At 36.9% G+C, this 12,516-nt stretch overlaps 1 protein-coding gene across 1 annotated transcript in view; it reads left to right on the forward strand.

Moving 5' to 3' along the window:
- The first annotated feature begins 6,255 nt into the window (after positions 1–6,255).
- HORMAD2 (HORMA domain containing 2) overlaps positions 6,256–12,516 on the forward strand; it is a 78,762-nt gene continuing 72,501 nt past the window's right edge. The window contains exons 1-2 of the mRNA XM_012730921.1: positions 6,256–6,306; positions 11,085–11,226. Coding sequence (XP_012586375.1) covers positions 6,256–6,306; positions 11,085–11,226 — 193 coding nt within the window. The remainder of the gene's footprint in view (positions 6,307–11,084; positions 11,227–12,516) is intronic.

Consider the following 12,516-nt stretch of genomic DNA (forward strand, 5'->3'; position numbering starts at 1 on the left):
CTAAGTAGGATGAACTGTGATTTCTTCCCCACTGGACGGCAGATCTCCCGCCGTGGCGCCGTGGCCTTGACCTGCATCCATCCCAGATGGCGCCGGCACATCGCACTCCCCGCCTTAGTGTTGCACTTGTGACTGATTTATAGCGCGGAGGGGGTATTATGGTAGAAACCAAAAGGGCAGGAACAAACACCCGGTTCACACCAAAGAAGCCGCTGACTCAGCCCCGGGAGGGGCAATATGGGGCCAAGTGGGGTTTGCGAACGGTGGGTAATAAATAAATGTGAAGCAAACTGTGAAAGCGCTGCGTGACCCGGTGAACCTCCTCTTCATAGTTCTACCTGTTGGTTCACTTGGATTGATACCTGTACATAATGTCAGATTTAGACCTAGGTTGAGCTTTTGTTTTTGTTTTCTTGACTATGGATGCCCCATTGTTCTGGCACAGTTTGTTGACATTAACCTTCCTTCACGGATAGGTTTTCCTTTAAAATGAACAAGTTCATTAGTTGTAGGGGATAGCTTCTCTCTTACCCAACCTGACGGACCCGCTAAGCCCATTTGTGTTGGCATGCACGCCCCTGGTTAAGCCATCCTTCCTATCTTGCACATGTAAGGAAGGTCATCTGGTTGCACTTTCGAATCCAGTTGTTGGATATTATCGACTTGTTAGAAGAGGATTTTCTGGCGGGGGAAATGGTTTGGAGGATTGGGAAAGGTGGTTGGAGGGCATCAGGAAACCAACAATTATTGTCTCTGCACGAATGTAATAAAACTGGCTTTTGTTTCACTCAGAATGGCCCCCCCCCCAAAAAAAAGCCCAAAAAAACCCAAACTGACTCAGGTCTTAATTATCTAAATAACAGCTAGTTAATATTTATTTAAATTTTGTATTTACACATAAAAGGCAGAATACTACCCAACTGTGCCATCATTTTTAAATAGGGCAGTTGAGATGTTGGGCAAGGGCAAGGCCAGAGTGAATTTGTATCTGAAAAAAGCACAGAAATCTTGCCTTTTTCTTAAGAAGACTATAATCTTGTCACAGAGTGGACAGGTATTGATGGCTGGTGAGGTTCCAGACGTTTTGTAGATGCAATATGCAAGCCAAATAGAAATGAAAGGCATTTGAAAGAGTTTTGTTCTTATCTGTAGCTATGAAATTTCTCCTAGTTTTTAGATAATGAGTTCAGAACAAGGTGATAAAAAACATCAGAGCTGCTCTCTGAGAGTGCGTGATCTGTAGAGTCATACCTCCTGGGGCCGTAGGCTGTGAGCGTTCAAAATTAAGAAGGGTTTGTACTTCATTAGGAGACCTCCACAAAATACCTGCTCAACAGGAAAACAACAGTAGCAATAGAGCTTGAAAGGGGCCTAGGTATTATAAAAAAAAAAAAAGTATTTAGATTTTTTTTTGCCTTCCTAAATCATCCTAGAGAATGCCTTCATCTTTAGAATGTACAAGAACAAGAGGCACCCCCAACATGAGAAAGCTGGTGGTGAGTCATTTTAGATGGAATGAAAGCAAAGGAGGATTTCCTTTTGGAGAGCCATTATAGAAAAATCCCTAACTTGTGAGTCAAAATTTCTAGAGTTTTAGTTTCTTTTTGCCACTTATTGGTTGACTGACCCTGGGCAAGTCAATTAACTTCTCTGGACCTTGATTTCCTTCATCTAGAAAATAAAATGTTTGGACTAGCCAACAATTTAAAGTTCCTTCAACTTCTAAAATTTTGTAATTCTTTTCTAGGGCTTTTGTTTTTCCTTGTTCCTGTAGTGTGCATCTGCTGATTCAGCAAATGTTTATTGAGCACCTACTTTGTTCTAGCACTGTGATAGTGCTTAGGAAGATTCGAGAGTGAGCTAAACCACACACAAAATGTCACATATGATTCCATGTTTATGAAATGCCCAGAATAGGTAAACTGTGAGACAAACACCGCATCCCCTTGTGAACCAGGGGAGAGAAGAATGGGGAGTGTTAGCTAACACTAATGGGCTTAGGGGTTCTTTTTTGAGGTAATGAAAGTCTTTTGGAATTAAATAGTGATAGTTGCAAACTTTGTGAATATACTAAAATCCACTGAATTGTACCTTTAAATAATGATGAATTAGACACAATGTTATTTTCTATTAGTTCACATGGTGATGGTGGGGGATGATACAGAAATAGAGCCATGATACAATATTTTATTGCAATGGGCACATAACCCAGACTTGGTGGTGGCAAATCAGGAAGTAATTCCTTAAGAAAAGTATACTAAGCCACATCTAGGCAATGTAGGAATCGGGAATGGGGGAGGATGTTCCAGACAAGGAATATTCAGTAAAATATACATGGGGATATATATGTACAAATCATTAGAATTTAAACAATAATTGGAACAATGTGAGTGTGCTCAGCCTGGGAATGTATTTAGAAGTTAAAAATTTAAAAAGAAATGAAATAAAAAAGCTTCTCTCCTAGGACAGGCCCTAAAGAACACTGAAAGCTAAGAAATGTGCAGGAGAAAAAAAATATGAAGAAGACAGTAAAAAACAAGTGGGAGGCTGAGGGAAAAGTAGGAGTTCAAACACTAACAGTATATATTTTTAAAAAGCAAATATGCATTGTTATATATAATGAAATATATGTCAGTGCATAAATAATGACTCATTTAGTAGTGACAGAACCCTACAAAGTAGGTACTACTACTATCTCCATTTTACAGATGGGGAGACAGACATACAACCCAAGATTCTATGGGGATGATTGGGAGACTGAGGTTTGATCTTAGGCAGTTTGGTTCCAAGAGTTCAGTTACTACACCGATGGAAGAAAAGAATAGAAAACCTGAAGGAAAGATCACAACGTTAAAACCTGACTCATGCAAGGAGGTGGGGGCAGAAGGAACTAACATGACCATGAACCCAGTCATAGAAACTCCTATATCAGACTGCTGTAGGGAATATCAGAAATACAGACCTGAGGGTAAAGATACAGAGATTGAGCCAGCTGTGAGATTCCACACAGTTATCCAAAATCAGAGCAAACAGGTCCTGCCCAAAGGAGTGAGCCCCTCCCAAAGAGAAAAGGACTATATTAGTGCAGTCTCTGCCCTGGCCGGGGGCAGCAGTCTTCTGCCCACCTGTGCCTATGCAGGTGCCTCTTTTCACCCACTCCCTTCCTCTGTAGGACAGCATATGTCTGTGACCTGTACCATGCCCGGGCTTTTTTGCACTGACCCCCCTCAGCAAAGGGTGCTCTCCTAAGGCTGCCTTCCTGCAACCATGCAGGCTTCTTTCAGCAAACCTGTCCCTGTGGGGCAGCTGTCCCTTGCTCCTCTGTTCTTTTCCTTAATAAACCTGCTCTTTAAATATAACTGAGTGTCTCATGGAGAAACTCGCCTGGGAACTTGCTGCATACTACTGAAAGGGGACCTTTGGCGAAACCTTTCACAGAGTGAACCCAAGGACCCTGAACTCCAAAATGACATCATCACTATATTATGTTATCTCTCCAGATAAATACATATTCTTATAAACACTAAGAGCCCTGAGAAGATTATATTCTTATCAATTCAGTAATTTCCATTTTACAAAAAGGAAACAGATTCCTGGGAAGATTTAGTATTTGATCAAGTCATACAGCTTCTAGGTGAGTAAGCAGAATTTGAATCTAGGTTTGTAGGCTCCAAAGTCTCTACTAGATTATACTGCCAATTATTGTTCCATGTATACACTCACATGTGTTTATGAAATTTAACTTTACTTACTTTATAGATGTTAATTCCTCAGGTACTTACCAAATACTAATAGTGACTAGCTTTGAATCCTTTCTCAAAAACAAATATTCTGAATGTTTTAGAGTTTTCAGTGACCTAGGCTATTCATACATTTCAAAAATATGGAATGGGAATGAATTGTGCTCTAATTGGTTGATGCTATTTTCAGTGCTTGATTATCTAGAAATGGCACAAAAATGTTTCATGATCATGGAGGAATTATAAAAAGCCACCAATATAGAAAGCTATTTTAAAATAATTATTCCTCTTATTTATTATCTCCAAAACTAATAACTACCCCAATAGGGGGTAATTTACTATGGCTTAATAGACCAAAACTAGAGCTTAAACTCTTGTTTTACTTATTTTTCCCATTTTACTTCTTGAGGTTGTCAGAGAGGAAGCCCAACTAATGCGTTGAATCAGATTTGAAGGTTATATTCAGAAATAAAGTTTGTACTCTATGATAAAAAAATAACAAATATCTATATCTTTGAATATTTAAGAACCAAAGGACAATTAGGTGCTTTTCAATCTCATAAAATATTTTAAGAGCGTCCCCTTGTGCTGCTCTGAAGAAATAATTTGAGAGAATTAAATATTACCTGTTTATGATCTCTGTCACCACCTTGTGGCAGTGTCTTCAATAATTCTGCCTCTTTTATTTGCAAGCTCTTCCAAAATTTTGCATTCATCTATATACAAAACAAGTCACAGGTATCCAGGATGATCCAAAATGCAATTTCTTTGAATAGGTTATTTTAAAACTGTGTATAAGAATGCTATAAAATCTTGAAAGAAGCCCCATATGAAGCTAAATTAAGACTTTTGATTGTCACTTTTTTATGTAACTGAAACAACAGAAGTGAAAAATAGATGTGTTTTAAATGTTAACATCTTTTATTGAAGTAAAATACACATGATATAAAACTGGCTACTGCAGTTATTCTCAAGTGTATAATTCAGAGGCACTATGAGCATTTAGAGTGTTGTGTAATCATCGCCACTATTCATTTCTAGAAAATGTTCATTGTCCTGAACAGTAAGTTAAACTCTTTATTCCTTTTACCTTCCAGCCCCATCTAATCTCAATTCTACTTTCTGCTTCTATGAGTTTGACTACTCCTACTTCATATAAGTGGAATCATATAATATTTGTCCTTTTGTATCTGGTTTATTTCACTTAGCATGTTTTCAAGATTCATCTGTGTTGTGGCATGTTTCAGAATTTTCTTTTTAAGGTTGACTAATATTGCACAAATCACACTAAAATCCATTTATCAATAATTGTTGATGGACATTGGGTTGTGTCTGCAATTTGGCTATTGTAAAGAATACTGCTGTGACATTGGTATTCAAGTACCTGAATTCCTGCTTTCAGTTCTTTTGGATGTATACATAAAATTAGAATTGCTGGAAATAAGGTATTTCTATTTAACTTTTTAAGGCTAGTTTTCCATAGTGACTAAATCATTTTACATTCCCATCAGCAGTGTACAAAGATTTCAGTTTCTCCACATCATCTCCAGGACTTGTTAACTTTGCATTTTTAATGGGTGTGATTTTATACTTCAACTTTTGGGTTGAATTTGTAAATCAATTACACATCAATATAATTAATTCAGTAATTTTTTTGAGCCCCTCCTACAGTACTACAGAACACTGTTATAACCTATGGGAGTAACAAGGATGAGTAACATATTGTTGGTTCTTAGGTAATTTACAGTTTATTTTTCTCCTTCACATGTCTTTGGAAACAAGAAACTCAGCTTAAATTTGCATTTTATAGTTAGAAAAATTAATCCAGAGATGTTATGTCAAGTTTATTTAAAAATTGGTAGTGAAGATAAAGCTGCTTATTAAATTGATTTTCCAAAGAATACAGTTCAGTGCTAATTATATGTTCTTTAGAAAATTCACAGTAAGGATTTTTTTTTCCAACTTAGATTCATTTTATAGTTTACAATAGTCTCCTAGAACTATTTTGTATTCTTTTCTTTTTTTTTTAAAAGATTTATTTATTTATACATACAGAATTGGGGTACAGGCCAGACGTTCAGGGGGTGAGGTTTCACCAGAGAGAGAGTGGGGAGCAGAACAGGCAGACTGACTGAAATACACTGTTGAGAGGAGCAGCGGGCAGACCAGGAGAGGTCTGCTGTGCCATGTGAGTGACTCACTTGGCTAGGGACCCGAACTTGTGCTGTAGTGGCTGCAATAGTTTCATAATGCTGTGCTTTTAACCCACTGTGTCACCAGGGAGAGCATCTTTTCATCTTCAAAAGTAGCTCATTTAATTTCTCTCTAAATTGAACAACTTAGAAAAGTTTATATTTAACTATCCTTGATTTTAATTTTAATTTTTGGAAATTTTCAATTTGAAATGGGGCAAAATAGCAGAGGGTGTATTAAAGTATTATGTTAAGCAATGTCTCTAAAATTTATTTCTTTTAACAGGTTTGACTTGTTTAAAAAATCCTGATACATTTTTATAATGGCCACTGCTCAACTTTGTCATTCCATCAGAATTCACAAGACATCTAAGGTATATTAAGAATTAAGAGAAAATCAATGTCTATTTAGTGACTTAGTTTAAAATCATGACTTGAAGCTTTTTTTTTTTTTTTTGAATGGCAGTTTTCTCAGTTAATTGGCATGTAACATACTGGCAGAATCCGTCTTCATTTTAACGCCTAATTGACTGTGAATGTTTAGAAAATTAGGTTTCTACAAAGCAACTTTGCAACATCCTCGTTTCATATTTATGTATTTACATTTTCTGTAGTGTAAGAAATCAGGGACAAACAGATGTCTAAAAAGAATGGTTCTTTGTTAAACATTCACTTCCTGCAAAAATTAGGAAACTCCTGATGCAATGGTAAGAATTGAAGGAGTGAACGTAATGAAATTTTGGATGCTGGGGCCTTGGGTGAGCATGCCAGGGTCAGGCAACCTTTCTGGGTTCATCTGAGATTATCTTGTCCTGGGGCATTCATTAATGAATCATTTGTTTTTTCATTGAGAGCTCAACATTATCTAATATATATGAAATAATGTTACTACTTCTGCATTAAAAAAACCAACAACAGGATCTTCATCCAAAGTTTATGATCTAGTTAGGCAAATAAAATTTATAGAAGTTAATGCACAAAGTAGTGTGTGTATTACATATATGTGAAAGAGTAAAACAGTACAACTTATAAGAATTGAGAGATTTTTATATATCCTAGAATGGTTTGTCTCATGAAGGAGAGAGGACTGAAGGTGGACCTTAAATAATGAAAATGAAAAGAATTTGAAGAGCAGAGAAAGAAGATAATTTTGTGAGGAAAACCCAGCATGTACCTGGGCTCAGAATAAAAAGTGAACATGGTGTGCTTTAGAGAATAACAAATAACCTACCTTGTTGGAGAGGAGTTTCCTCATGTTGGATAGAACAGGAACTCAAGAGACAAATTAAACTGGATTTAAAAACCAGACTTAAGGAATTTATGCTTTATTCCATAATCAATGGAAAGTTGGTGGGTGTGATCAGGAAAGTGAATAAAATAATGGTTTTAGGATTATAACTAGAAATAGGAAAGACTGAAGGTGAAACAAAATTAGGGCAGAGAGAAAGCAAGTCATCATTCAACATACGCCCCAAGCAGACTCCTGATCTCATTTTGTTGCCTAAGTGTGCTTCCTTCCTGAGGAGAAAATGCTGAGTTGGGTATATAAATTGTAATCAGCTTGGCAATTATTTTGCTCATTGCAAATTTAAAAAATTGACCTTTTGATATAAACAGATCTTTGTACTTTGGACTGCATGAGCTATTTCTCCCAGAAAAATTTAAGTGCCTGTATAATTATGCTATTTAATACTTAAGACAACAACAATAACTATAAAAGTTAGATTTATTCAGCACTTACCATGTGCTGGGCTCTGTGCCAAGGATTTTATATTATTTCAGTTACCCCTCCCAATAATCAGGAAATTAAAGCACAGAGAAATAAAATAACTTGCCTAACATCATGTAACTCAACAGCTGAGCTATCAAATATTCACTTTTATCATTAGTACATTATCTTATTAAAATAATTTAATAAGAGGAGGGGGAGAGGGCAGGGTGGACTATGGGTGCTTTGGTGGTGATCGTGGTGTGGTACCAAGACCTGAACAGGGAGATCTTATACCTCTAAAACAACATTGTAAACCAAAGTTAACCTCTATAAAAAAAGTTATGTGTTTTCCATAATTGAGTTATAGTATTTTCATATTAGATATCCATAAAAACATCAATAAAAACTCTTGAGAAAGCTTCAGCCAAAAAAAATATCAAAACAACTCTTAAGATATTAGACCAGCTGAACTAAGAAAAAAATTCCTGTACTAAAAAGAAGTAGCAGAACTCTAGAGGCCTTTTCTAACCATTGATCTGCCTTGCTACATGTGGCCTTACAGATTACAAAGTGTCTTTATACATTCAAGCTATTTAATTTTATAAAGGGTTGTCATATCATATATGCAAAAGTATTAATTTTATTGTATACCCTTTAACCAGCTGCATGTAATGTGGCTTGACAAAACTGATAATTGATCAACTGATAATTCATTACCACTAAATAGTGTACCAAGAGGCAAGCTTACATAGCAAAATCATAGGTAGAATATCTGAAAGAGCTCTCTAGATATAGAAAAATTATTGAGAATTCTTTATCATATGAAGTCATATTTGTTTTAAGCAATAGGGGTATTAAAGTTTCAACAGTTAGAATTATGTAGTGTAGTAAAAAGCCCCTGAATTTGAATAAGTAAGGTAACCAGAGACTTAACAATCCTGACTTCTGACAGTGTAAATTAGTTTTGACTGTTTTTGTACTTTATACAAACTATATAAATGAGTACAGAAGTAGTCATTTGTATCTGGTTTCTTTTGTTCATCATTATGTGTTAAGTATAGTTATAGATCATTAATTCTCATTATTCAGTAGTATTCCATTGTGGTTATATACCAGTTTGTTTATCCATTGATGAATATTTGGGTATTTTCCATTTTGGGGCTCTTATGAATAATGATATTTGGAATGGTCTTGAATTTGAGGACTTCTTTACCTATTCTGTATGAATAATTTATCAGACATGTGTTGATTATATCTTCTACTCTTGAGAACTAAGCAACGAAAAAGTTTTGACAGTTCTCAAACATTACACAAAGCTATTTGAATTCTATCTATATGAACACTGGGAGTGTTATAATAAGTTTTATATTCTTTAATAATGAAATGGTAATATGAAGAAAAGATTGAAGATAGAAAGAACAAATAGCAGGGAGATCAGGTCTGCTGCAGTAATAAAGGGGGGGAGAACTAAGTATGTTTTGAGCCAAGGCATTGGCAATGAGAAAGGAATGGAGAAAACTGATTTTAGGGCCCGCCCTGGTGGCTCAGCAGCTGAAAGCACAGCACTGCGAAGCTAGCTGCAGCTGCTTCATTGTGAGTTTGATCCCCTGCCTTTTGGGAGCTGACCCACATGGTGCAGCAGACCTCTCCTGTCTGGTCTGCTGCTCCCCTCAGCAGTGTACTTCATCAATCTGCTCCCTACTCTTTCTCTGTGAAACCTCTCACCACCTGTACCTCTGATCTGTACCCCAGTTCTGTATGAATAAATCATAAAAAAAAAGAAAACAAAGAGAATACTTTTAGAAAGAATAAATAGGATTTAGTGATTGGATATGGGGAAAGGAGAACTGGGGTTCAGAACATAAAACAGGACCTGAAGGGTTTTCTGTTTAGGCGGTAACTGAAGCTGTTAGACTAGATGAAATTACCCAAGAAGAGAGGGGGGGGGAATCTGCAATTCTAGGTATTCTAGACCAACATTTAAAAGGCAAAACAAACAACCCCCCCCCCAAAAAAAAAACCTGGAAAAAATAAAAAAGATTGAGCTAGATAAAGGGGGATAGGTAAAAAGTCATAAGAAATAATGCTATGGCAGCTGAGAGAAAAGGGAGAGTGCAGGTAAAAGCATCACTTGCTGCATGCAAGTTATATAGACAAGGAACCTAGAAGTCAGTGATAGAGGCTCTTGGAGACTTTGAGAACAGTATAGAATTGTGGGGGTGAAGGACAGATTGTACTGGGTTCTGAGGACTGTGAGAAGGGTCTCAAATCCATGGATCATTAAGAAATAAATTGTCTTGAATTACTTGAGTAATTATCTCTGCTTTTCTACTCTGCCTTACCTGTGCAATCAATTATTTGAACAACAAATAGGGTTTAATTAGAAGCAAAACAACAGAAGAGAGAACAGACTGGAGAGTGCATTCATGGTGAGACCATTGTGCCATGTCCCTGAATCCAAGGCTAATGATCTCCTAAATAAACCCCTGGGGAACCTTCTCTTTAATTCTACTGGAGGTAGAAACTATCATTCCTTGTTGGAGAATCAAGGCATATTGGGCCCTGTAGTTTGCTGATTAATGCATGTGTCATTACTCTTTCTAACCTCCTAACCTCATTTAAATAGTTCTAAATATTACTGTTCACACTTGTGGAGATTCAATTTAATGCAATATTCAAAAGCCTGTTTCCTTTTTATTACTTTGAGGCACAAAATAAATCACCCCATCCCCCTCTGGGTGCTTGAGCAAGATGAGGAATCAAAATAGCATCTGATGCATAATCAAAGGAAAAACAGTGCATTCATCTGGAGAATTCACAGGGTTATAAAATCTAAAGAATAATGGAGCAGACCAGGGATATTTATCCTGCATTTTTGGACATGGGGCATCAAGGACAGAGAGGAAGAATACACATTACAGACAAGAAAGAAGTGATCTTATCCTCACTCTTAGACTAAGGATGAGATTCTTAGACAGAGAGAATATGTTCACTGATAAACCTATAACTGGGTGAGACCCTCAAACTATAGTCTTCTAGGTCATAAAAGAGAGAAGAGTGATTGCTTTTTCAACTAGGAAAAAGGCAGAAGCTTATGACATATGGATCTCTTCTTCCATTAGGTGGGACTAAAGATTTAGGTAAGAAAGGAAGCTTCTCAGTCTTCAGGACTTTTATTGCTCTCAGTCTGCAATCTTCAGTTAGTCTCCTGCAACTCACAAAGCCTTGATTGCCCTCTGGTTTTGTTCTCATTCCAGAGGTGACTAGAGGTCTACAATGGGTCTTTTGAGTAGAATAGTCTGTCTGACTCTTTTGGGGGGGTGTTATCTATAAAGATATCAGATTTGAAGTCTTCAGAAATCTTTCCATTGTATTTATGGTAATTGCTGAACAGTTTGAATACATTAAGGAATACTAATCTTTTTCATCTTTTCCCCCCAGGAAACAATTTTTCCATCCCAAATCACTAATGAACATGAGTCATTGATAATGGTGAAGAAACTTTTTGCTACTTGTATTTCATGTATAACATATCTAAGAGGTCTATTTCCAGAGAGCTCTTATGGAGAACGCCATTTGGATGGTAAAGTATAACTAAATGGTTAATTTGACTAATGTAGCCCTTTTCTCTATTTGGCAGAAGTAAGCCTTTCATTTCTTAAGGTGTGTTAATTCCAAGTTATGGGCCTGTTCATCAAGATCAATTTGCTAATTTAGTTTTCATTTTAATTTCACTGTTTAGTGGTTATATTACAGGGCAGGGAGAGAGGGGCACCCTGAACCCCAAACCTGCCTGCTCTAAATATGTTCTGCCATCCTCCACATCAAGACAAAACATATGACCTTTAATGGAAAGGAACTTTAATACAACTAGTGTGCGATACAGAAAAGACAAAGAATATAGTTTCTAAATCAAGCACCCGAAGTTACCCATCACCTCATTGGTAAAAGCCTACCCAAAAAAGATTGGCCCAAAGCAAGGCCTGAAAGCCTGCAAGACTAAAGCACCTTCTGGCCAGAACCCATAGAAATGGGTCAGAAATGGCCAGATAAGTCTGGGAGGAAAAGAGCAAAAAAGTCAAGATAAACAGTGCCATAGTGAACCTCCGCACAGGTCTCTCACCCACATCTGTTTCAACCAGTCCAGGATCAAGAAGCAAACTCAGTTTTTTCGTATGTCTCTCTGCTCCATGTGCCTCCTTCTGGTCACCTTTCCTTCTCTCTTAGACTCCTCTCTAGATTCCTCTCTTCTCAGCTCAGCTCCAGCCTCCTTCTGGGTGGGGCAGGGAACCTGGAACTTCCCCTTTTCCTGGATCCACCCTGTTAAAGTTATAGGTTCTAGGTGGACTAAAGAAAAAATAAATCTGTATGAACAAGTCCAGTAATTCTAAACTATACCCAATAAAAAGCAGCCAGATCAAATTCTGTTTGGATGCTGTGGAATTGAATATTTTGTGCCTCAGTTGAATTTGTTTTTTTGAGGTGTACTTTGGCACTTTGGCACTGAGGAAATTTTTTTTTTTTGGCACTGAGGAAATTTAATGGAGCCAGTTTAAAAAAGTCAAACAAGCAAAACCTCTTCTTCCTTTTAGTAGCACACATATGTGTACTGGAAAAATGTATACATATGCAAAACCCATTTTTTGGTTAGCACAGATATTGAGACCATTGTCAATCTAATCAGATTAGTTCTATTCTCAATTACCAGTTCTTCTACTTTCCTTCCCTTTGTTTCTTGTGTGCTTAAACTTTCAATCTTATAACCTTATAGTATAAGCTGCTTCCGACACCTTTCCTTCTCTTATTTTATCAAAACAAATCTACCCAGGACTCCTTGTTAGTATGCTAGCAAGTCACCTCTACCTGTTATGGG

The sequence above is a fragment of the Condylura cristata genome, unplaced genomic scaffold (genome assembly GCF_000260355.1).
Source record: "Condylura cristata isolate star-nosed mole 26May11 unplaced genomic scaffold, ConCri1.0 scaffold00029, whole genome shotgun sequence".
Lineage (NCBI taxonomy): Eukaryota > Metazoa > Chordata > Mammalia > Eulipotyphla > Talpidae > Condylura > Condylura cristata.